The sequence below is a fragment of the Taurulus bubalis genome (assembly GCF_910589615.1).
Source record: "Taurulus bubalis genome assembly, chromosome: 7".
In the NCBI taxonomy this organism is placed as follows: Eukaryota; Metazoa; Chordata; class Actinopteri; order Perciformes; family Cottidae; genus Taurulus; species Taurulus bubalis.
In genome coordinates, this window is record NC_136595.1 from 24,515,445 (window position 1) to 24,542,711 (window position 27,267).

General features: G+C 44.1%; 1 protein-coding gene across 1 annotated transcript; it reads right to left on the minus strand.

Moving 5' to 3' along the window:
- Positions 1 to 17,303: 17,303 nt before the first annotated feature.
- hapln4 (hyaluronan and proteoglycan link protein 4) lies at positions 17,304 to 24,294 on the minus strand (the record flags this gene model as incomplete). The annotated part of the gene is made up of 6 exons (XM_079220508.1): positions 17,304 to 17,695; positions 19,707 to 19,893; positions 21,060 to 21,175; positions 21,339 to 21,511; positions 21,794 to 21,983; positions 24,198 to 24,294. The coding sequence occupies 6 exons, from the start codon at positions 24,292 to 24,294 to the stop codon at positions 17,304 to 17,306; spliced, it is 1,155 nt and encodes a 384-aa protein (XP_079076634.1).
- Positions 24,295 to 27,267: the final 2,973 nt, after the last annotated feature.

Sequence of the window (27,267 nt, forward strand, 5' to 3'; positions counted from 1 at the left end):
GTTTGTGTGTTTATGATTGAGGGTGTTGACAATGGCTGAGGTCCCAGAGGATGATGATGATGATGATGATGATGATGATGATGATGATGATGATGGCAGAGGGTCAGCAGAGATTAAGGCTTCCCATTTCTGGGGCAGAGTCTCGCAGCTGCTCACAGCTGCTCACACCTGCGTGTCCTGCTTTAAAGACGGGGATTGAGGCGGATAGAACAAGCGATTTGCTCTCTTTTCGTTCCCCTTTAACTGCCGGGTTAAAGGGGTGGTTTTCTTAAAGCCAGCACTTGAGGTTGGAGCCTTTAGGATTATGTCCCAGACACTGACTCCAGCACTTTTATCTTTTATGTTTCCTCATCTAGTTCTCGCTTTATTTTCCGTCACGTTTGTGCTTCTTGTTTATCTTCCTCGCTGGATATTCTTTTCACGTATTTTATTTGAAAAAAAGAAGCCAAAAGTACAATCAGGTTAAATAAAGTCACATAAGGTAAGAGAATCCATCCTGTGCACATTAATTCCCTGCCTTTGTTTGTCTCCTCTCACCTTGGCAATGACAACACGGAGCAGAACCGTGAACCTACACCTCTGTATCAGTCTAATTAATCTACCGCATGCCTAATTAACAAGTTGCATTATCTGCAGAGCGGCAGAGCCGTGATGACAAGGGAAGGGTTAGGTTGACGGACAGCCAGTGGGAGGTTTAGGGTGACGGACGGGAGAACCAGACAACTGTCACAGCCGTCAAACCCCTGTCGTATCTGAGATCTCAGTGCTGCATCGGGCCCCTTCTCTTTCTATCTGTCCGGGAAAATGGATTGAGTGCGGGCGGTTGAAGGAAAGGGGCAGACAGAACAGAAGCTCCTCTCTCGGTAATTCAATTCAGCGTTGATGTCCAGAGACAGTGTAATTACAGCTGTGCGAAGGTTCAGCTGTGTGACAGGAAATAGAAAACTTTCTGAAAGAAAATGATGACGGGAGGAAGTGAATTTGGCCCTGAGAGCTGAGCGCATGGGGAGACGAGACTGGACCAAATAAACGTTATTAATTGAGGGTTTCGGGTGAACCGAAGCCTGGAGCTTTTAACCCGTCGGTGCAGTTTGTTGGGGTTGATGTGAAACGCCAGACTTGACAAGCACAAACAAGCACTCTGGTTTGTCTCGAATGGGTGGCCCTGGTCTATTTAAGCGTTTGAAACCACAGCATTTTTTACATTTACTGTTTATCAGACCATAATTAGGAGACTAGTTCGTAGCTAGAAGACGGACCGGGAGCCCTATAGTCTCCTGGTGACGATGAGAGACCGACGGACCATTTAGATCCAGCGCTGACGGTGCTGTTTAACTAATTTAATATCACCAGCGTAGCATGAAGGCATGGTGGAGTAAGCGAGTTAGCTAGCTAACAAGCCAAGCCGCTGAATGAGGAAAAAAAAACGGAATGCATCATGAACACACTCTTGTCAGAGCGAAGGAAAGCATGTGGCCATCGCCAGATGAGGGACAGTTTTTTCCTGCTTAATTTCTGTAACCAGTGTAGAGCTTGAAGCATGGTGGAATTAGCGAGGGAGCGAGCTAACTAGCCAACAACCAGTAAAGTAACATTGTTCAACTCGTCACAGCTTAAGAGATCGTAATAAATTATCAATGTTGAGGTGAGGAAATAATAATCAGTTGATCTGATCTGCTGTTCTTTCTTTCTCTTTTCTTTCTTTCTTGATGAGAGACTGACGGACCATTTAGATCCATCGCTGACGGTGCTGTTTAACTAATTTAATATCACCAGCGTAGCATGAAGGCATGGTGGAATAAGCGAGTTAGCTAGCTAACAAGCCAAGCCGCTGAATGAGGAAAAAAAAACAGAATGCATCATAAACACACTCTTGTCAGAGCGAAGGAAAGCAAGTGGCCATCGCCAGATGAGGGACAGTTTTTCCTGCTTAATTTCTGTAACCAGTGTAGAGCTTGAAGCATGGTGGAATTAGCGAGCTAGCTAGGTAACAAGTCAGCCGCTAAATGATGAAAAACTAATTAGTGCGTCATAAACACACTCTTGTCAGAGCGAAGGAAAGCAAGTGGCCATCGCCAGATGAGGGACAGTTTTTCCTGCTTAATTTCTGTAACCAGTGTAGAGCTTGAAGCATGGTGGAATTAGCGAGCTAGCTAGGTAACAAGTCAGCCGCTAAATGATGAAAAACTAATTAGTGCGTCATAAACACACTCTTCAGAGCGAAGGAAAGCAAGTGGCCATCGCCAGATGAGAGACAGTTTTTCCTGCTTAATTTCTGTAACCAGTGTAGAGCTTGAAGCATGGTGGAATTAGCGAGGGAGCGAGCTAACTAGCCAACAACCAGTAAAGTAACATTGTTCAACTCGTCACAACTTAAGAGATCGTAATAAATTATCAATGTTGAGGTGAGGAAATAATAATCAGTTGATCTGATCTGCTGTTCTTTCTTGTCTTCTTCGCCCCTGCAGATATTTTTAGGGCTCCCACAAAAACACAGATATTTGATGTGCGTATCCTTAATGAGTTGGATAATGAAAATGTTCCGCTCAGTTTTTTGTTGAAGTTTGAGAAGTTTGATTTCTTTCTGCGAGCAGTCTAAAGGAATAATAACCTCCTGGGTGTGTGTGTGTGCGTGTGTGTGTGTGTGTGTGTGTGTGTGTGTGTGTGTGTGTGTGTGTGTGTGTGTGTGTGTGTGTGTGTGTGTGTGTGTGTGTGTGTGTGTGTGTTGTCTCTGCAAGGGGACAGCTTGCTTTTGGCCCATCCTCTGGGACGAGTAAGCTTTTGCGTTTTCTCTCCCTCTCTCTTTTTTGACGGTCCCAAACTTTCTCACAACTTCTCTCTCCCGCATACGGCTTTTAAGTATCGAATTCATGCAAAAACACATATTTCCACACATTTCCTCCCCTTCAGACTTCAAACGCGATGACCCTCGCACTAAGAAGTGTCTGCCTCTCTTTGCTTTTGACTCCTCCTTTTCATCTCCTCGGCTCACACGGCTCTCTCTTCCCCTCATTGGTCTTTCTAGTGGAAGCCCTCAGGGCAAGCAGAGAGACCAAGATGAAGCCGTATGATTGTGGGCCTTAATTGTGAGGATGAGTGACTTAACAGAGGTTGCTGCCAGCTGTATCTCGGCTCAGCCGCCTGAGAGGAGAGCTGCAGGAAAGTCGTTGAGCGCCTTCAGAGCCGGCAGGCCTTTTCTCAGGCTCAGCCACCTCTAGTTGTAACTTAGGATCAACGTAGATTTATTTCATTTTATGTTCATTAAGCAACCAAACTATATAGGTTTTTGCAAAAGATTTTGGTTTGGGTTAGAAAAAATGTAAAAAGAAAATGTGTGTTACTTAAAATAACTATGCTTGTGACGTAACGTGAAAGTACGGGAGTTACGTAACAATAAGTCAACGACTTACAGGACACAAACGGGGGTCTCCTGGGTGAAAGTCCTGTGTTGTTGGACTCATCTAACCTCCCCTCTCACCAGCTCATGTTTTATATCAGGGGATTTCCCAGTGGCGGTATTTGACGAGTTGGGAGTGAGAACGGTTTGCTACATGCATGACATCATGCTAAAGGCTGAGGCTAAAGCTACACGTCCCGGCCACAAAGACAGCAGCCTCACCCGGTGACGGTACGACATGGAGATAAATAAACCGCACTGCCCTTAGCCGTCGTATTGTGAAATACGATGAGGAGAAAAAAATATATATCAGACTCTTATTCCATTCTAATGTGACCAGGTTTGGCTGCTTGCCTTACATATTCGGACAAGACAGAAGTTAGATTTTTCCTTTGTTGTTTTACGACTATTGTGTTTCTGCTCTCACAACTTCTGTGTGTCCGCGCGTGGGAGCATGCGTGCCTCTGTGTGTGTGTGTGTGAGTGTGTGTGTAAACGGTTTATAAGCAAACCGAGAATCTCTGTTCCCAACATGCACTGCTGTAACGTCAACCTGATGCATTCAAACGCAGCGCTAGTCAGCGGTGACAATGTTGAGGCTGTTGTCCTCAGTTGCACACAGACAGACTATTGATTCCATGATTAGGCCGTCTGTCTTAGGATCCCATTAAGTTTGTCGATGGCATCGACAGCGACAATGACCGCTGCAGGTTTTTCTAAACGGACTGTCATAGCTCACTTCCGATTTCCTGCATGATTTGCATCGCGATCTATCTTCTTCTCACGAGACTTTTCAAAAAGCTGCGCTCTCCAGCTGTGGACGTCGGCATCGCTCCAAATGCGCAGGTTCCACCCACTGATGTTGAGTTGAGACTCATTCTGTCGGGACGGTTGAATGGAAAAGATGTTTCAGTGAGAGGATGCGGCCCGAAAGAGACAAACGCCGAACAGAAATCAATGAGAAACGTTTTTTTTTTTCTCCTTTGTGATGTAAATACTTTCTCTTTTCCTTTAAAAAATGAAATCCATTCAGACTCTGGGTGTGTTTGTTGCTTAGCCTCTCTGGAACATGTTCATACAGCCTCAGCGGATCCAAAACACATCGTCCCCTCCTTTCAGTTTCTCCTTTCTGCTCACACACACTCTCACACACACTTTTTTTAACTACTGCATCAGAAAAACATAGACGCCTCCGGTCCACAAACACTCTGCGGGAGAGCCAGAAGCGAGGTGATACTTAACCCGAGAAAATAAATATCACTTCTTCAGCTCCTTGCACAACACGTCAGTGTGCAGCTGCCTGTGATACAACACAGCTTCATCTGAGCCCGTCTGGCTGTGTGAATGTGGTCCACACGTATTTATCCATAGTTATTGATGTGTGTTCTTATGAATTCCAGTCCTGTCATTGTATTATATTCTTTACATGACAAATGATCAATAAAGGAAACCCTTGTTTGGATCAGTGGACTGTCTTCGTTTGGAGTAATTGTTTGTGTGTATTTAGTTTATTTATAGTGTTACATTATGTGTGATGATTAAACCTTCCTTTTAAAATTGTACTGACTTACGGTTGTTGTTGTTTTTTTGGTAGAAAAATGGTGATGGATTTCTGGTTGCCACGATGACTTTTATAGCTACAAAGTACATGAGAGACAGCTATTTAAATATAGATTAAAAGGTACAATATTGCCAAGGAGATATAAAACCAACATGAAAGGAAAAAAGTGCACATTATATATAATGCCTCATGACCTCCACACCTGTACATGTGTGACACAGTGTTGACGTGTCCGCCCTCATAAGACGTCCCACCTCAAACAAGTGATGAGCACTGAAGCAATAGTTCCACACAGTGTTTTAGTCAAGACCAGAGACCATGTTCACATTCATTGGGAACATAGGACATTGGGAACATGGAACCCTGGAAACATGGGACCCTGGGGACATAGAACCATGGGAACATGGGACCTTGGGAACATGGAACCCTGGGAACATGGGACCCTGGGTACATAGGACCATGGGAACATGGGAACATAGGACATTGGGAACATAGGACATTGGGAACATGGAACCCTGGGAACATGGAACCCTGGGAACATGGAACCCTGGGAACATGGGACCCTGGGGACATAGAACCATGGGAACATGGGACCTTGGGAACATGGGACCCTGGGGACATAGAACCATGGGAACATGGGAACATAGGACATTGGGAACATAGACCATTTGAAACATAGAACCCTGGGAACATTGGACATTGGGAACATAGACCATTGGAACCATATAACCCTGGCAACATGGAACATTGGAAACATGGATGCCTGGGAACAAGGGACATTGGGAACATAGAACCCTGGGAACATGGGACCCTGGGGATATAGAACCATGGGAACATGGGACCTTGGGAACATGGAACCCTGGGAACATAGAACCATGGGAACATGGGACCTTGGGAACATGGAACCCTGGGAACATGGGACCCTGTGGACATAGAACCATGGGAACATGGGACCTTGGGAACATGGAACCCTGGGAACATGGGACCCTGAGGACATAGAACCATGGGAACATGGGACCTTGGGAACATGGAATCCTGGGAACATAGGACATTGGGAACATAGATCATTGGAAACATATAACCCTGGCAACATGGAACATTGGGAACATAGAACCCTGGGAACATGGGACCATGGGAACATGGAACCCTGGGAACATAGGACATTGGGAACATAGACCATTTGAAACATAGAACCCTGGGAATATTGGACATTGGGAACATAGACCATTGGAAACATAGAACCCTGGCAACATGGAACATTGGGAACATGGATGCCTGGGAACAAGGGACATTGGGAACATAGAACCCTGGGAGCATAGGACATTAGGAACATATAGAACCCTTGGAATATAGGACATTGGGAACAGAACCCTGGGAACATAAGACTGAGGGAACATAGAACCCTGGGAACAACATATATATATATATATATATATATATATATATATATATATATATTCATATATGATAACCAGACCTCCCCTCACACTGCATGCACCAGAATGTGCCGGCTGTTTGTGATATCTATCTTACTGTAGGAACCAGCAGTGTCTGTTTTTAGAATTTGAAGATTAAATAGATATCTGATTCACCGCTTTTTAACTTTTTGCCTGAAGAATTTCTTATTTTTCGTTTCAATTCATAACGTCAACCAGATCTTTAAAACCATGACCGCAGTTCGAGAGAAAATAAATTTCCATCTAAACGTAATTGAAAATTCAGCAAAAGTTCAGTCAGGAAGTGACTGTGAATGCGCTCTCAGCTGGTTGTGTCAAACTTTTGCAACATGTTCTCCTCGCCGCTGTCAGTTGTCCTCTCGGCTCAATCGGATGCGAGCCTCCTCCACCTCAGTCACCTCCAGTCAGCATCACGCCGGCTCCTCTTTCATCATCGGGTTGCATCAACTCCCTTCATCTCCACCACCACCAGTGGCTTGTGCCTTATGTGACCGAAGCATCACTCAGTATTATCCTACTTCATGATGGAGTCCAATCTCCAAAGAATTTGCACCATTCAATTTGTATGCATGTGTAATAAATTCTAATGAAGTCTCTCCTGATTGAAAGGCAGTTTAGCTGATTAGTAACGTCACTTTTTTGGACTCCTCCGTTGCACCTGTAACCACGGCCAACAGTGATGTCACAGTGTACTGACACATCCTGGAATACACGTCTACATCGCTGCAGCAAAATGAGACGTCAAGATTTGTTGTGAGCGTTAAAACCCCTGTAAGCTTCGCATCAAATCTTCACAGTTCTCTATGACTTAAAATATTCAAATAAGCCACAATGAAAGTTTTAAAAACTAATAATTTGACTGATATCGCAATTGTGATATCAGAGGGATAGATCCGGGATAAACCAAAGAGCACCTTCATCACATTTATAATTCTCTCTCTTTTTTTTATGAGATTTTTGAGATATGAGATTTCCTCAGTGAACTCTGGACATTTACATGTGCCCTCGAACAATCATATCCCAAGCTGCAGCTACCTGTACAGAGGCTGAGTCTTCATGAAAGTACAACACGTTCTGCTTTCTCTCTGAAAAAGTTCTCTACTCAACACACTGATCCAAGTTTTAAACCTGCAGCGACAAGATGGCCGACTATTTGAAAATATGTAGAAGCACGATGATGGAGTCAAGGGCAGCGCTCCTCACTTTCACACATCGATTTGCACGGAGCGATTGTTTCGACCGGAGCGTTAAGACTTTCTTACTCTTTCTTAAAAATGTAGTTTGAGAGAGCGTCCTCTCTTCCTATCATCTTGCTCCTCCGCTCATGAGAGACTCGGTTTCGCTCTAAGCTGCTGATTCTGTAGCCGGAGAACAATCTGCGCCTCCCTGACCTTCAAGTGTTGAGCAGATGCATTTGCAAATCTCTTCGGATTAGGTAAAACATTCCTCCACAGCCAAGATATCAATAACGTGAATACGATTTTGCTCATATCTTCTTCTTTTTTATATGTTTAAAAACCCGCTGCATGGAGTTTAAGCAACAGAGAAAGGTCACCAGGGGGCAAGTCCCTCGGTGGGAAAAAAAAAAGTGTAGGAGGCAGAGAGAGGGGAAAGGAAGGAGGAGACAGAGAGAGGAGACGGTTCAAAAGTGAGAGAGAGAGAGAGGGAGAGATTCTGTCTTGGCAGCAAACAGTCGGTGAAGACGCCCACTGTTGTACTGCTTCACCTCAGAGACCTTCACTTCACCTGAACCGCCTCAGATGAGCTGAATACGAGAGTCCTCTCTTATCAATGGATGGTTTCATTGCCTCACAGCACCGTCTCCTGTAAAAAACACAGCTCTCTCTCTCTCTCTCTCTCTCTCTCTCTCTCTCTCTCCCGTTCCTCTCATCTCCTTTGATATGTGACTCACTCATTTCATTATTATTCCGAAACACCGGAAGAAGCCACACTGCCGGGTTCTGCATTCCGTCGACGATCAATCACACTGAATATAGCATCTCTTTTACATCCTCTTTTCTGGCTGGCTGAGTGATGTTTTTCGCTCAGCTCGGTGAGTTCCAAGGACAGCGCTCATTAGTTTCTTTTAAAATTCACGGCTGAAAATGACCTTCAGCTCCCCTCGGTTTCTGTGCAGAAGTTACAGATTTGTTGCAGCCACTTGGAGCAACCCTCCAAACAATCACTGGCATTATGTGGGTTTTTGGGGGACTCCCTGAGAGGAAGTGCCCTCTGCACACACCTGAAGGGCGTTTTGTCTGTTTGCCTTCAACAAACAGGAAGCCATCCAGCGAGTTTGCTACATTTGCTACGAGCTCTGTGAGCTTTTTTTTATTTATTTGTAATATAAGAATAAATAAACAACTCTGTTACATGTCACATGCTAAAAAGATCCAACTGCTTGTCACAAAAGTACCTTTTGCAAATTCTGTTCAAATCGGCTCTCATTCTTTGGCTCGGTTAGCTCGGTTAGCTCGGTTAGCTTTCTTTTTTTCTTTTTTCTTTATTTGTAATATAAGAATACATAAACCACTCTGTTACATGTCACAATCATAAAAACGCATGCTAAAAAGATGTCACAAAAGTACCTTTTGCAAATTCTGTTGAAATCGGCTCTCATTCTTTGGCTCGGTTAGCTCGGTTAGCTCAGTTAGCTCGGTTAGCTCGGTTAGCTCGCCGAGCAGCGGCTCTCACTTTGGCTCAGTGGAAGCGTGCTCGTGAACTAGTCATCTTCTAGACTACACTGTTGTTCCATTTATTTTTTTCCTTACAAACTTGTTGTTTGTGTTTTGTGTTTTTTTTAAATGTCGTTTGTCGGTGCCGCATTGACTCGTGCGTTGGACCAATCGACACACACGTAAGTCACTCTTGTGCTGTCTGTGCTGCGTACCTTCCCCAAAAAAGAAGCTAAAAAAAATCTGTCAAAACGGCTTTCAAAGAACTACAATCCTTCCTAGTTCTTGAGATGTGGACACTGGAGAAAACACCTATTACGTCCAGAGCCCTGAACTGTTCGGCCCCGGAGGACCAGCATGCACCTGTGCCCTCTGAAAGAAGTTTCCATGAGGCATGCATAAGCGTACCGATGCATCTTTCTTGCTAAACTTTCTCATGCTAACCAATGAAATGGCTTTAAAAATGTTCTATTTATAACCCAGATTTGTCCTGATTCTTGTTATTTTTGCGATAAGCAGATAAATTGGAGGCATGAAAAGACTGCTCATCATAACCTTGTTCTCGGGTCGATATCAGGCTCATCTGGCAGGCATGGCCAATCAATGGGGATCTCTGGTATTATCCTGCATTATCTCCTAATGACGCTGCCAAAGTTCAAGAAGATTATGAAAAGCAACAAGGGGTTTAGCATCATCTTACGCCTGACAGTCTCTTACTTAACCCCGAAGCCGTTCTGCCTCTCTTCTCCTTCCAGTCTTTATCTCGCACATAAACATAAAAGGCAAAGGCAAAGGCACTTTTTCTCCATCTCCACACACGCACACCAAGTCGCTTATGCAGAAGGAAAAAAAAGATTAATGTGCATCTTAACCCTGTTTATCTCCCTCGTCTTTATTGCGGCCAGGTTGTCGAATAGCTTCACCCATGAATCTGCATTCACGTCCGTCCTAATGACGGCTGCAGATGGCGCCGCCTCGGCTCACTAACAGCTTCTTTACAATCATCTGTGCGTGTGTGTGCGTGCGTGTGCGTGCATGCACGTGTGTGTGTGTGTGTGTCAGACCTGAGGAGCACAGCCAGCACAAACATCAGCGTGAGCCAGGTCTTTCATACACTGTCGCCCTCACATTCTGCTCTGCCAGCTGTGTGTACATAGTGCAGTGTTTTGTTAAATGCCCCCGACTGACGATCGGGAAATCTGGCTTTAATAATCTGCTGTTAGTACAAGTCACTAAGCACATTTACCCAAGTAAAGTTCCTTAAAATTGCATTCTGTCTATTGGCCAGAAGAGGGTGACTCCTCTGGTTGCATAGAAGTCTATGAGAAAATTACTTTACTTCTCTCCTGATTTATTCCCTCACTAAACAATGTAAACATGAGTTTATGTCTCAATCTCTAGTTTCAAGTCTTCTTCAATACAGCATGATGTTCATTTAGTAGATAAAGCAGGGTATGCTTCAGGGCGTGGCTTATTTGTGATTGACAAGTCACTTTCAGACCAGAGACGTATATGCCGTCTCTACGTCAATCCTTCGCATTGCAAATACGTTAAATTACGTTCATGGTTGAGAAAGTCCAAGGCGCCAACGGCCCAAATGGCGACTTCAAGGCTTCAAAACAGTTACTTCTCACTTTTGTTTTGATACTTTACCTTTAGGATCAACTCACACCTTGGCAGCAGAACGGCGACTTCATTTTGTTCTCAACATTTTCCGTATTCTCCGGCGTTTTCTCTCCAGACCAATCCAGCCTACCAAGTGTTCTCTGGACATTGAGGTTATCTATTAAGCAAACAGCAGTGCAGTGTGGTATCGTCCTAATGAGCTCATGAAATATTAAATCAGAAACATGTGTGATATGGCCGCTAAACGGGCATAACCGGACCGTTTTCACACAACAACACAGAAAGATCTCAACCGTTTTGAAGGTTTCCTCTGAGAAGTCACTCGAAGTTCCTTAAAAGATGAGAGTGCACACAAGCCATTAGGTGAATTGTAGGGTGTGGGATGGGGATGGAGGGCGAGGTGGGATAAGGTGGGATAAGGTGCAGCCTGTTGTGTATGTTCAATCCCTTCTCTCCCTTGCTGGACCACAATAGCTCACTGGCCAGTCAATTTCCACATGCCGCTGCAAGGACAGATACCCTTGAGTCTTCCCGCATTCCACAGCACTCCACATCCTAGCTGTTTTCCTGCCTCCTCCTCCTTCCCCTCCACCATTTTCCTCTTGTCTTTCTCTCTTCGTTTTATTTTCTCACACTCCTTTCTCCCTCCACCACCAATCGCTCTTCCACACATCTTATTCTCTGTGTTGCTTTTCCCCGCCTGCCTTTCACTCTGTCCTTCCCTGTGACTGTGTGTTTTTTTTTCTTTTTTCGCTGAGGCAGTTTCCTTTGCTTCATCTCTTCCAAACACACACACACACACACACACACACACACACACACACACACACACACACACACACACACACACACACACACACACACAAACAGAAAGGTTTGAACTCTTTTATTTACCTTCCACTATTCTCTTTTGACCAAATCAGGGACTGCCGAGAGAGCCCAGTGTGACAGCTCCCGACCAAAGAGGAAGAGCCAATGTAAAGATGGAGGCTGTGCTAAAAACTGAAGCACACTTTTTCTTTGAGAGGCATCCATAGATGACGGGGCAGACTGTCCCATTCATTAGCCACAGTGCACTCCATTAGATGGTTAACACTTTCAATTAACTCAACACTGCTGCCTGTTTAATACGGTCCGCACTCTGGGGGAAACCTCTCACAATTTGGCCAATTACCCATCTCCACAAGCCAACCGCTTTTAATGCATACTATGTACCAGCAGCAGCAGCATGCCGCGGCTGAATTACACACAGAATGCACGAGGCATTAAGGGAGATCATTTAAGGGAGATGGGGTAATTCCAGAAGCTATTTCCCATGGGCTAACGCCGCATGGATATGGTCTGTTTGTGTGTTCCATCATAACACTGCCGAGGTCTGACGCAAAGTAAAAGTTGAATTCCTGCAGGGGATCGTCGCCGCATCGCATCCCCGTTCAGCTGCAAGGAGCACAGTCAGCTCCTGAATCGTGTGCTAAGGCATTTGTGGAGAAGAATGGAGGAGGTTGCAGATCTTAATGATGAATATTTATTAAAACGTTGTTGAGCTATGGATCAATAAATTGTTTGCAATGCCGTTAACCAGTCTCGAGTTGTTGTTTTTTTACATATCATTCATTATACTGTATAATATTACTCTTGGCGCTAGTGGTTATATACATACTGAAATGTGCCTGTGGCTAAATGTATATTTGGAATAACGAGGCAACAACTTGGAATTCAGATTTCAGAATAAGAGCCTTCCGAAGACGAGGGTTCCTGAAAACCTTTGCTGGAACAAAACATCTCCAGTCCATGTTTTCAGAGTTTAGACAATCTAGAACCGCCATAGATGAGGTGGTGGACAAAAGTAATTGCTTTCCCATCGGGAAGCATTTTAGATACACAAACAAGAGGTCAAGTGTCTCATGTGTTTCCTTATGGGCTCAGTGCGGTTAATTGAGAAAAGTCTACTATAGCCTATTTAATTTCGCCCTAATGCACTCTTGTTCTCTATCCGCTTGTATTTTAATTTGCAATGAAATGCACCAGAGGGAAACGTCCCTGTGTGTCTATGAAGTGGACCACAAGATGGTGCTGATATGGAGAAAAGAAAACATCGAGGACGTGTGGAGACAGAGGGGAAACAGTCGATAGTCTGATTACTGAATACTGATGCAATTAACCTATCAGATGCTTTGGCACGGTTTGTAAAAAATGCACATGACGTGGGCTCCAACCCGGCACTCCTGTTTGATACGGACCAGGTCTGAAAGATGAAGTTTTATGTGTTTGTCCTCTTCTCCAGGTACCAACCGCAGCACACATCTGTTTGGGTCGAGGAAATCCATGTTTGCTGTGTATTCCTTCAGGTTGTCCTTCGTGATTGATTTAATCTGACGTCACACACACGTGGTGGACGATAACCTCACGAGAGCGAGGCGGCCGCAGTTTTTAGAGCCAGGCGCCGCAGTTGCTCTCCACCGACTGCATGACCCAATGCATGATGGGAAAAATCCTTCTTGTCTGTGTAATTGAAATACTTAACGCTAGATTATTGGTTATTTGTCTCAGGTTTACTCTAAAAACATATATTGTGTGGTTGATAACAATAAAGCTCATTTATATTTTTTGTCAACAGCCCCCTGCTGCTGCCGCATGCTCTTACTTCTCGCCTGACTCACCTCATTAACAATGGCTGCATTCTGGGTGCGGGCGCTCCCTGCAAGCTCGCTGGTCAAACGGACAGGAGCCGTCATTAATGCGACCAGTTCCACCCGTACTTCTCCTGCTGCGACAAGTCGAAACAGCTGCTGTGAAAGAGCTCTAAGAATGACCCACGTAGGCATGTGAAACAAAAAGGATCGGGGCGTCGTCTGTGCAGCGAAGAGGTGTAATCAGGCCTAAGTGCAAACACCTGTGATGCTACGTTCACACCAGAAGCGAAGCGAATTTTCGCAACGCTTTACTCTCGTGAGTTTACTCGCTCGACTATATGTGGTTTATTGGCGTCATTCGCTTCATTCGCGCCGGAAAGGGGGCGTGGCTTATCTCCGTAAATCAGTTATCATTTCCGCCATCCACCATGGAAATAACCACTATTTCTGCTTTATACTTGTTGTGGAAATTGCACAAACGTCGGAACATCAGACGCCCTCGTGTCTCAACGCTGATTGGTTTTCAGAACTCAGCATCACACGAATATTTCGGCGGATTATTTAAACTCGAATTTTCCGTCATTCGCGCCGCCCGGCGGAAATCCGCGTTGTTGGCATCGGTTCACGTCTGTGCATTGTCTTTGCATGTAATCTAAAAAAAAAAAAACGCTTTTGGTGTGAACGCAGCGTGAGTCGCACTAGCAGCCAAGTGTGAAGCCTTTAAAATTAATTTCTATCAATATATTTGACTCGCGACACTTTCTCTCTCTGCTGCTCGTTCGGAGGCCCGCGACCTCTGTCACGAGTTTCATGGATGAGAAGCCAGCGCCAGCCTATCTCTGTGTATTTAATGTGTGGCAGCCCTCTGTTGTAGCAGGGGTCATCTAATTTCATTTCATGCTCAGATTTAAAAAAAAAAAAACGAGGAGGCCCCGTTGAAATGAGAGCAAACTAGTTTAAAGGGCGCGTCTTTGCGGGACGCGGGAGGAAGCTGTAATCAGGGCCAGCGCCTCTCTAATGTTCCGCCTCGTGAGGGTTTTCTACTGTCTGGCCTGTTGCGCTCGCCATCTGTGGTTACGTGCGGGTTTCTTTTTGAGCTCCTTCACGGTCGCTCGCTGCACACAAATCCGTCCTCTTCTGTTCACCGAGAGCGCCGGCTTCACGGTGCGAAGGCGGAGGCGGTTGTTCGCCACGACCTCGCTCTTACGTAAGACGGAGTTTGCATGCAAAGTGATTTTTAAATGAGTTACCATCGCAATCCTGAGCACATCAAAAAACATCTAAATTACTTCAAATGCGGAATGCATAATCCTGCATGAATTATAAATGTCATAGTGCAGCAAGCGGGGACTTTGCTTATTAATTTAGTGCCTGTGACTCTGAATTCGCACAGGCTCATCGAGGTCATTTCGGAGAATCTTTTTTTGCCGTCGAAAATGTTAAAACAAAGCTGTTTATACATTTTTGTATTATTTATTTTTCACGTTCTCCAGAGTGAAACGTTCATCGCTCATCAGCTGCGCTTCCTTCTCACACAATTAATGTACAACGAGGGATTCTGACATGTAAGTCTCAAAAGTGTCCTGAGACTCATTATATCCTAAAGTGTCAAAGTTGAAGATTTGTATTTAAATAAATCTCTGTTAGTCAGTCTGAAAGTATTGCAGTATTAATATTTTAAGAGCTGGGGGTCTGTGGCAGCCATGGATTGTATATATGGACTCTGTGACGTCGCCCATCGGTTTCCACCTGTAGAGTCTCCACGCCAAAGACTCTGTCAAGACTTTATCATCACACGCCATCCGCTAATAAATGATAAAAAATGATCTTCCCTCATCTTACCTGTCGCTCCTGATAGAAATCTTGCTGGTTGTAATGGAACGAGAAGGAGCAGCCACAGGGAGAGTAAAATGAGGAGCTGAGGGCGACAGGCGGCTTGCCTCCTTGTCAGCGAGGGAACCAGATACTGTAGCCCTTAATCGTGTATGGAACCATATATGGTCATTTTCCTCACTACCGCCTTCCTGCTTGAGCCACAGACCCCCAAACATCGTCCGTGGATGAGGTGATGGTTGCCTACAAAGGGAATACAGCCGGCAACCTGAGGCAGTACAGCTAAGTTGTTTGCCAAGGCCTCTGAGGATGGCTCCATCCATTCATCCATTGACCTACACTGTTTGCAGACTCGTGCCCTGTGTAGCCTTATGGTTGCACACAGAATGATGGATTCAAAACTCAACAATTATTGGCTGACTTCTCTATGGAAACATAAATAGTTTTGTTTGGTGCTTGCTGTGCACCTGGACTTTTTCTGTACAAATAAAGTATTACTTACTTACTCATATTCCATTTCTGCCACATTGGCCCTTCAAGTGAAAGCTCTCGACACTCATTGCCATGAAAGCACCAACATCAGGTCAAAGGTTAAATATGTTGTCCCGTTCTTTTATGACCAAATATCTTAAAAAGTGGTGACACTCCCATCAGCCTCAGCCGATGTGTTGAGTGCTGAATGTTGAACGCTAACAGGCTAACAGGAAATGAGTAAACATGACATCAGCTGAACATTCGAACGTTAGCATTATCATTGTGAGCATGTTAGCATGCTGATGTTAGCATGTAGCTCAAAGCACTTACAGCAGTGTTTCTCAAATGGGGGTACTAGTACCTCAGGGTGCCCTTAGGGGTATTGTAGGGGCTAAGATTTTATACATATATATGTATATATGTACAATAATTAAACTATAATAAGTTACAAACAAAAAAATAACAATATTTTATATTAAATGTTTAACGTTATGCACAAATTCCTTGTATATGAAAACATACATGGCATTGATTCTGATTCTGATTAATGCAGTAGTCCTATTTTTCAAACTGTAAAGTGCTCTGGATAAAAGCACCGTATGAACGCCGTCCTTGTCCATTCAACTCATCAGACCATTGAGACCATTGAGACCATTGAGACCAACGTGTGTATCCTGTATGGAAGTACATTTGCTTTATTTCTCCGCTCATTTAATCGAGTTTCTTTCTATTCCTCCACCATCTTTCCACATATAGGGGAGAGAGAAAAAAATGCACCCAAACACAATAACTTCAAGACTTTTATTTGTTTTCCACCGAGAACATTCATCCATTCTGTCGTGGCACACACACTCTGTAATAAAGGTTGCTGTGTGTACCATATATAGTGCATTTGGTGGCCCAGGTAGCTTAGAAGAAGTGCAGTATGTGAGGTAAATAGCAATTATTCAATTATTGTAGCTTTGCATTTCTGCTTATTCAGCCTGAGCAACTATACTCTCAGCCAAGCGACACATGCTCGCTTTAGTCTAAGCTAAGAAGCTACCGTAGAAGAGAGCTCTATGTCTTCAGAGTGCAAATATTTTAGAGCTAGTGCAATATTAACTACTTGTTCAGCTCTGACGGTGAGATCGCCAGGTTCTAGTTAATGAGAAAAGTGACTCGCATTGTGCCAGAGGGTTGATAACCAAGCGTGGCACTCGGCAGATTATCCCGTCTCATTCGGAGATGAATGTTTTCAGCCTGGCACTGGGTTTCTGGCTCAAACTGGAGCTCAGGAGCCACAGCGCAGGGGCCAACATATGACACACACACACACACACACACACACACAAGTGAGGATATTCACGGCAGACTCTCTGATCTGATGTGTGCCCGGGTGATGACACAAGCTGCTGTTTAACCTCTGCGCTTTCCCAGCGACAGATGCGCTCACACTCTCGCTCCTTAAGATGACTGACTGGAGATAATAAAGACGACACCCTTAATTTTTTACCGCTTCTTCTCGTCGCTCACAAATCTGCAAATGAGTGTGTCTTGTCTGCGAGCGTTTAACTCTGAAAGCGATGAATGGAGTCGTCTGCTATATGGCGACAGTTGTTGCTGTCAACTCTTAAATGCCCCCTACCCACACACACACACACACACTTTAAATCACTGTGGTAGCATTCATGGGGAGGCTGTTGCCGCTATTTCTCCTTGTCAAAATATCTGCGGGGCTTTTTGTCGCCTCGGTGCCGCCCGCTGTTTCTTCCTTGTTCTTGCGGAAACAGTAGACGCCGTAGAGGCGGAATTTTTTATCAGGGAAGCCCAGGTGTCGGACGCCCGGATGGGAACCCCCGCAGCGAGAGCGGGGGTTGACGATGGGGTACCGGATGCTGCCGTCCTCCAGCCAGCCGGCCTCGCAGCGGTCCAGGAGCTGGAACTTCCACGCGGCGTACAGCTGACCGGCTTTGGCCACCGCCGAGCCGTCTCGAACGCAGGCCTTCGCCGCCTCCGCGTAGTTCACCTTCTTGAAGCGTTTGAGGAAGTACACTTTGCCTTGAGGGGGTATAGAAGGAGAGGAGAGAGGGGTGTTTGTTGTTGTTACAACAACTGAAAAGGTGGAGGAAAACAGAGCGAGTGCATTGTTCAAGAAGGAGAGAGGAGCGAACGAGAGAGCGACGCCCTCCAGAGACGAGCCCGGAGCCCTGAGGGGAGATATTCGCAGTTTTCCCGGCTTCTCAACCTGGCTGCGTTCAGAATATCAAATCGTTTCAACAACCGTCTGGGCAGCTTCTCAAAAATCGAAAGCCAATACTCTCTAACTCAAATTTACTCTTAAAACGCTTCCATTTTTTGCTTTCATCTCCCCTCTGGGGAGATTTTTTTTTCGCCTTGGCAGCATGAAAGAAATTGGTGTCCTGATTGGCTGAATTGTTTCAACTGAACTGAATCGCAACTTAAGCTGCATCTAAGAAAAAGAAGCGACGGATAAAGAAACTAACCAAGAATAAAGAGGTTGGCAGTTTTCTCCAAACAGCAACCGCATGCTATCGTGAAAATCTCAGGGTTGCACTTGGCCCAGCTATTGATTTTATGCTTGCTTATGTGACTGCTGGCTATTAGAGAGGCAGAATATTGTCTCATATTTCCCCTGGGGGGACGCTCAGTAAATACCTTCCAGCTGGACCGAGCAACAGCCTCGGCCTCGACCACTGCTGGAACCTCCTGCCCACAACAGCCTGTCCACAATAATTAACACACAGGGGAAGCCGCGAGCAATCGTTTAAGGTTTTGGTATTCCTCCTTTTTACGCTCGCCAAGGAGAAGCACTGGCACCGCTTCTTTGTTCCAGTTTAGACCGTCCTCAAAATGGTTAATGATTCACTGAAGAGTCTCGTCTAAATAAAAAAAACTTTTCCTTTTTAGAATGCATGAGAAGTTTTCGATTCTCTTTCAAGCTTCAAAAAGAATCTGTTTGTTTTTGTCCAGCTGAATGTATTAACCAACGGTGTAATGTATGTTTCTCTAATTGGTCAATGTCGTTAGAGAGGTTTTGAGAAATATCTGATTTCTTCAATAATACAATTAATACAAATCAAAAAGCAAATGTCTATTTCCTAAAATAAACTATTCCTGTTGAAACATTGATTGTGAGTATTGTTCCTCTTTACTTAAGTGATAGAGTCGACTTCTATAATGTTTTAAAAATATATTATATTTAACTTAACATACTTACATGCGTTATTATCTCTAAGTGATCATGGGTTCTTGCACATAGATTTAATGATTTATTTTTCACTTTACTTAAACCAAACAATGACCCCTTAGTTATAATCACATTATAATGAATTATGAAAATATTAGAATGTATTTAATATTAGAATGTATTACAACTGAACCTATAAAAAGCCTGCAATTAAGTAGCATGATGATGCTTGACCTTATAAGTTATTATAAATGCTTTATTCTTGCGTTATTATTATTGTCATAAAGCATTTTGCATATTTATGAAGGCTTATAACTATAAAGTTGCAGTGCTATAAGCAGATTATAACACATAATTAGTATGTTGTAATACATTATAGACGTAGAAAGTGTCAGCCTTTCATCACACCTTTGTCTCCAGCCGCCAACTTCCCCAAGTGTGTGACGGAGCCACTAGTATCCGCTCTGTGGGGATGTGATGCAAATCAAAGAACCGGGAGATGAAAGCCGACGCTTGGCACCCAGAGGACACCGTGGCCCGGGCAGGACCCGAATCAACACGGCCTGATCTGAATCCAGCGGCCTGAGGCCAGAGAGATCACAGGCAGAGATCACAGACTCGGGCCTATAATTTCCCCACGGTGCAACACTCACGGCGAATCCCCGTTCTATACCGTAGCACAACAATCCCGCGCCGCTGCTTGTCTTGTTCTCGTTAGCCACAGATGCTGCATGTGTTTGTATTTAGTCGTGAGATCATGTCCATGGACTACAAAGTGTTTCTGGCCTTCAGACACCGACATTGCCTGTGCACACGACTATGTCCGCCAGCCCTCTCTCCTTCTCTCTCTCCGTCTCTCACCATTGAGCTTGGAAGTGAAGCAGAAGGCATCATAGCGCTCATCCTCCTTGTGCCTGTAGCCATAGTTACGGACGCCAGCGGGGTTGTCCTTGCGGCCGCACTGGTCTCTGGGATGAGCGATAGGGTACTGGACTGAGCCGTCCTCCAGCCAGCCAGCATTGCACCAGTCTAGTCCCTCCAGCCAGGCCTGTGCAGCGAGATAATGTACATCAGTGAAGGATTAAATACATTATTAAGAGGTTTATCTCCTCGGACATAACTCTCATTACTCTGGACTTTAATGCATATTTTAAATAGGGGGATGGGCTTGCAGTAAAATATCTGGACGGTGATATGCATATTCTTAATTTCCAACTTACTGCTGCTCTAAAGCAGTTTATGACTGAGGGTTGTAGCCAGTAAGCACATAATTAAAACTTTTTTTTGTCGTAATAATGTGCTTACTGTGCTTTAAATTAATATGCTATGGAAGGCGTGATCAACAGCAAATAGATATAATAAATCTTTGGCAGTGATCTGATCCTCTCATGACGGCACAGACATTTGTACCACAGATGGAAACTTCTGGTTCTGAAAAGTGAAGCCAATGTTTAAGTGCCTTAAACGTGCATTATCTCTCCTGACCAGCAGGGGGCGACTCCTCTGGTTGTATAGAAGTAAATGCTTCATGTGCTGTACTCTCTCTCCTGACCAGCAGGGGGCGACCCCTCTGGTTGTATAGAAGTATATGCTTCATGTATTAAAGCTGCATTCTCTCTCCTGACCACCAGGGGGCGACTCCTCTGGTTGTATAGAAGTATATATATGACTCTACTTCTCTCTTGATTTATTCCCTCAGTAAACATTGTAAACATGAGTTTATGTCTCAATCTCTAGTTTCAAGTCTTTTTCAATACAGCATGATGTTCATTTAGTAAATTATGGTAATTTAGAGTCAAATAGATGATAAAGCAGGGGACGCTTTAGGGGCGGGACTACAAGGTGATTGACAGGTCGATACGACGGCGATGTCCGGTCTGGGAGTCGTCCTAGTTTTACGTCTTAGAACTTTAACCGTTTCATGAACGTTAATTAACATTTTGGTTGGTTGTTCCGATACACTTTTTTTCTTCCCGGTTTTAATTCCATTACCTGAACTTGCATTTAATACCCGAAGACCAACGCATCGCTTAAACGCAACATAGTGTAAATCAAATGCAACCTACATAAATTAGCTGTTAGCTAATAAGCTCCACCCGATCGTGTCACATCCGGTTGCTAAAAACAAAGACGGTTTCAAAACTGAAGTCCACAAACCAACGTCACAGTGATTAAGAAGCAGGTGACTTCTTATAGTCTAGGGCTTAAACTCACCTTGTGCAGCTGAGCGTGAGAGGCCAGAATGGCATCCTGCTGTTTGCAGGCATCCTCCCCCTGATGGTAGTTGAGCTTATAGCGCCCCTCACGGGGGTAGTAGGGGAACACCACTCCTAACGGTGACAGAAACATATGTGTTGAGTGTGGGGACATGAAATGTAATCTCACGTGGACCCGTCTATCTCACCGGCCAACACGTTACACGAGAGCCAGCTGGGCATTAGAAATGTCAGAGTTTCAACAAAACCTCTCCCAGTCGCATCTTTAATTCCTGACCTTCTAGGTCGAGGTTGACAAACCCCGTATCGTCTTCCATGTCATCAGTGACTTCACACTCAAAGCGTCCGTAGTCCTCCAGCGTGACGTTCTGGATGATCACCGAGGCGTCGCCCGGTCCCGCCTGCTCCAGGAACACGCGGCCTTTATACGAGCCAAACACGCGCTGCTGCCTGGAGAGATGCCACAGAAAATGCAAAATATTGATTTTTACCGTAGAGATGGAATATTTTATTTCTAGGATTTTCGCCGTCGTTAAAGTTGCTGTGAGTAAAATAATTGGCTTTAGAAAATCTCTCAAGGTGGACTTTATGTGGCAACCCTTTATAGCCTGTGGAAAAGTGTGATGCATGTTGTATGTGACTGTATTGTTACATCTATAGTGTTGGGACGATTAAAAAAACAACAACAACAACAACAACAGATACAAACTGACTGAAAAATGAAGGTTTTACCTTCCGAGGGCCACAAAGACGTCCTCAAACTGCAGTGCATCGGTCACTTTGGTCCATTTAATCCGAATGCGATCCGGATCGGTGTTCTCCGGCTCGTGGTGGAACCTGCAGGGCAGAGTGATGGAGCCGCCCCGGTGGGTCACCACCTTACCAGGAGCTGTCTGCACGATCACCGCTCCAGTCTCATCCTCTGTGGGAGGAAAAGTACTTATTAACTATTTGATAGTATATTTGTATTGTTATTATTTTCTTTCTTTCTTTCTTTTTTCCTGTTGTCTGTCTTATGCATATTTCATTGTATGTTTGTAATTTTGTACAATTTTAATATTATATAGGTGGAGGCTTCAAATAAACCGGCTTTTTGCTTCTTCCTGCACTGTGATATTAATTTATCTCTTTTTTGTTTGTTTATTTTTTTATTTTATTGTTTGAATTGTGCAAAATAAATAAATGATCTACTCCAGGAGATTATGTATTTGGTTGTGTGTATGCGTGTGTGCATCTCTGTGTATGTCTGTCCACGGCTAATCTCACAAACTAATATTTTTTTTTTATATTATTTTGTAAGATATACATATTTGGATGTATTTTAATTCTTTACACCACAATTCCTAAATAATCTGGAGAGTAAGCAGTTTTTGATGTACATATTTAAATGTTTCAATTATTACACACATGTAGGCTACTTTGCATGTGTATAAGGTGCCGGAGTGCATTAAAAAAAGCATCATAATAGGGCTCGTTAATCAAAAAGCTGCATGGATTATCAAAGCTGTTGCTTGAGGCGTGCGAGTGGAAAGCTTTTCAGCGTTTGCGGTCCAGACAGGTGGCGCTTGTGGTTTGTATTCATTCAATCAAACACTACAGCAGTGGCTGTTGCACACACACCTGGAGAATATCTGCGTTCTAGTTTGCAAATGGGTTTTGAATGACGTTCATAATTTTTATGGTCGTCATCCTGCAGCGCTGCTATCTTCCATAATGTATAAAAGTGGTGGATACAAGCCAATGCATGAGGAATTCTCCATTGCCACATAATGATGTGCAGTCAAGTCCTTATAATGCTGTTTGCGATCACCCTTGACACAGCCAATATGTGCAACTTTTGTTCTCATCGTGAAATAAAATCCTTGATTCTCTTAGTGAGGTAGAATGAAGCATATGCTGTTTATTTGTGCATTAGTGCGTCAACATCCAGCATATCAATAGAAGAAAAAAACAATGTCGGTGGCTTCTCTGCCTGGATCAATCATCAGATTACCCCACTCCAAATTTGAACCTGAACCTCTCGAGAGAGCAATTCACCAAAATGACCCCAGACTAATGGTAACCTCCTGATGGCCAATAACAAGACGATTTGCATTTATTGCAGACATACGCTCAGACGCTGTGTGTGTGTGTGTGCGTGTGTGTGTGTGTGTGTGTGTGTGTGTAGCCAGAGACTATGCACACACACAACAAGTGTAGTATAAACATTTAATGAGCGTTTGCAAGAGGTTTTCTGCTATGTTGTGACCAGATAAAGGCACCAACAATTACCCATGCCAGCCAGCAATTAGTCATGTCACTGCTGCTCTCTGCAAAGTTGTTTATCACCAATGGCCATGAAAGCATAGTGGTGTTTAATCAAAACTTTTAGAACCATTATTTCGGCGAGCGACTGATGTTAAGACGAACAACCCCTTGTTATTAGCGACTCGAGTGATTGTGTGGAACACGTTGGGATCTGAAGATGGGACAGTGAGCCCCTCTACATGCTTACTTAGCTCAGAAGCATCAGGCTGTCGCTAATGAATAAAAACACAATCTGATAAAGCCACTCTGTGCTACCTGCCCAGCGTCAGAAACACAGCTAGCTAGACAAACAAAGGGACTAGCTTGATGAGAAAGTTATATTTCTAAAGGCTAAAGGATATGTTTTCATCAAAAGGAGAGTGAATAGAGGACTTACATTCATCTTGTGCAATGATAATTTTGCATGTGCGGAATGTGTAAATAGGCAACTGCTTGCTAACATGTTAGCCATCACGACGATATGAGACAAAAAGCTTGTTGTGGAGTCATTCGGCCCCCAAGCATCTAGAGCGGCAGCAGTGTCGTAGAGGCATAAACCAGCCACAAAGCTTCTTTTCATGCATCCAATGCTAAACCTGTTAGCTCTGTCAGCACTGTTGCCGTTGTCGACACTGTTAGCACCGTTAGCTTCTAGCCGTCGCCATGTTGAAAGCCACGTGGAGGAAATAGAAATGCTTCGAATTTGTAATTTAGCACCCTTAATGAGAGGGCTTTGTTTGTGTTTCAAAGGTTTAACTCTGTCACGCCAAAGGTGACCTCTGAGGTATCCATACTTCGCATGCCGTGCAGATCAGTGCTGCGAGAAACTGAAAAGACTTGTTTTTCTTACCGAGCACGTGCACCACCTTCCTCCTTCCCTTGTCCATGTCAGCGGGCAGAGAAGCCACTGAGACGGTGGAGGTCAGGATGAAAACCACAAAGGACATTTTCCCAAAGGCCAGAGGCCTCCGCTGCTTTAAGAACTGCAGAAAGGGACACAACAGAAAACGGTTAAACGAAAATGCGTTCCAGGGTGGCTTGACATCTTCAGTGTCAGAAACAAAGGGCTTAATTTACAGTCGCCATATGAAAAGGGGAGATAGTCCTCACAGGGAAGTCAAAACTTCAAGCTTGTTCAGCACTTTTCTATTATCTGTACTGTGCCAGTTGAGAGAAAAATAAATATTTGGAAAGTCTTGGCTCAGTAGAGCCCAATAGTAAACAGAGGAATACATGAAAACAGGAAATCCCCACAATTACCGAAGAAAAATAAAAAACATGTATATGAGGCATTAAAGGCACATTGTGTAGGATTTGGGGGCATCTAGTGTAGTGGTTGCAAAGTGCAACCAACTGAATAACCCTCCACTCACTCCTCATCAGCGTCAAGTGCTTCACATAAAACCATTAAAAGCATCAAAACATAATGCAGAAGAAAACATGATTTAAAAACAATTAAGAACATTAATTAAAACACCAAAAAACAATTGAATAAAAGTTGCAGTGCAGTAAGAAATAACATGCAGTAGTGAGATGCAGAAATTGATTAATATCCTTGAATCTGGTTCAATTAAAGGTGATTATACACAAATAAAAACATAGTTGTGAATATGACATGACATGTCTGCTAATATATCCATCTAAATCTTACACACTGTGCCTTTAAGAAGGGCAGAAAGAGACTATAACACATTCTGAAACTCTCATCAGAGTATGTGAACTATCTCCCCCGGCCAATAAGGGCTCACCTTGCTGTAAAACTCTAGTCAAGCGCTCATTATCGTTACAAGCTCTCTCTCTCTCTCTCTCTCTCTCTCTCTCTCTCTCTCTCTCTGGGTTATGGATGAGGGAGCACTGTACGGCTGCAGACCTGTGTGTGTTGTGACCCGTGATGGATTGCAAACCTTTGTGCAAAATACAAAACGTTCACCACACGCTCAGATACATAGGTCGGTCTGCATTGCATCATCACAACAGCAAAACACAGCAGCCAATAAGTACATCGTTCTGCAGCTGCGAGCACTGCTGGAGGTCCGTCACCTGAGAATAACCGTAACCACATAACGTCTGAACAGGCCCCAGTGAAGCAGAGTTGCGAAAGCAGCCTTTTACATGCACGTTGCACACTATAAACAGCCCCGCTGCATCTTCTTTTTTTTTATCCTTTCTTTTTCTCAAGGTTAGTCCAATGAACATCCCTGCAGTTCCCACGCAGCACCGAGAGCCGCAGAGCAGAGCCGTACTAATGGAGCAGAGAAGTGAACTTACCATGGCTACCACAGCAAGGGTTGATGCCGGGGATGGAGCAGATGTGCCGCTGTGCGCCGTTTAACTCCTCAGCCGGGCTAAATGTTGTTCTGCGGCAGCGCTCGCCTCTCTCCCTCCCTGTCTCTCTCTCTCTCTGTCTGTTCCCAGTCCCATCGCTGATCTCCAGCACTGCAGGGGAACCACCAGCGTTTGTGGGTCCCGCAGTCCTCCGATGACGCAGCACACATTTGCCTGTGCAGGCAGTGTGGACAGCAGCACTGATTTCACACTGATTTACTGTCTGTGGATGTCTTTATTGGAGCCCATCAGAGTGTCCCTTGTTTTTTGAGTGGTAAGCAGTTTGTAGCAGTTAATGCAATGAAACCTCATTCACTTTATGAGCTTTATTTATAATAATGGAAGTGTTTGTGTTAAGACTACGGCTGCATATTTGGATTATTTCATGTCAAATAGACAGATCAAATTCATCCAAACGACTTTATGGCTGAGGAAGTTTATATTAATAAACATTCTGCAACATCACGACCTCCACATCTGCGGAGCTGGAACCGTGAAAAGTTTGAACAAAGAAACGTAAAATATTTATCAGAAATAGTTTTAGTCGACTAATCATTTCAGCTGTACTAGAATAAACTGTTTGGTAGTTTAAATTTGAACTAAACATCACCTTTTACAAACTTTCCGTGTGTTTTCTGTTGAAAAATCTTTTTTTTTAAGTAGCTAAAGCTGTCAGATGAATATATAAGTGTTGAAATATAACGTAGCATGGAAAAAGAAAAAAATGAACAATATCCAGCATGTGATGCACATAGACAGCTCTCATGCTCGTGACACAATGAATCTATGAATGAATGAGCTGCTTGGACGCGACAGACAAAGGTTAAATACGACACATGTTTACATGTCACATGCCGCCCAAAGATAAAGCCCTGATTCAACATCTAGTGCAAATTTCTTCCAACCCTTTGGACAAGAAAACCTGTAGCTCTTGAATTCCCACGTTCTCCTGCCTCTCTCTCTGTTTATTCTCCCTGGCCTGCATCTTTACCTTCAATGTCTCCACCTCGGTGACTCTGTCCTGCATCTTCCTCCCAAAGACGCCCAGAGTCTTCCTCTTAAGTCGGAGACAGACGTCCTCCAGGACCTTGCTTTGGTCTTTGAGCTGTTGGACCTCTGACACATGGTTGTTACATGTTGTGACTTAGCCAGTTCCTGCTTCTTCAGCTCAAACCGCTCTGTCTCGGCCAGCTGCTCCTTCAACTTCTTGCTCCAGAGCCTCGTTGCTCTGGGACTTGAGTTTCTCAGAGAGATGGTCCTTCTCTTCCTGGAGATCCAGGACTGTGTCGTCCCTCTGCTGGAGCTGCTTCTTGAGAGTCTTCATCTCATTGTCAGCACAAAAAAGATTCCATTTTAGATGGTCTACAGTGGGACCCTGAGGATGTTCCTGGGGACGACCTTGAGGACGACTTTGAGGACGACTTTGAGGACGGACTTGAGGACATTACATTACATTTCTTTTAGCTGACGCTTTTATCCAAAGCGACTTACAATTGCAATTCCACCATGAGTACAAACAAGAATCAAGAAAGTACAATTTCAATGAAGTTAAACTACAAAGTGCCATCTAAGTGCTACTACGGCGCTACCTTCCT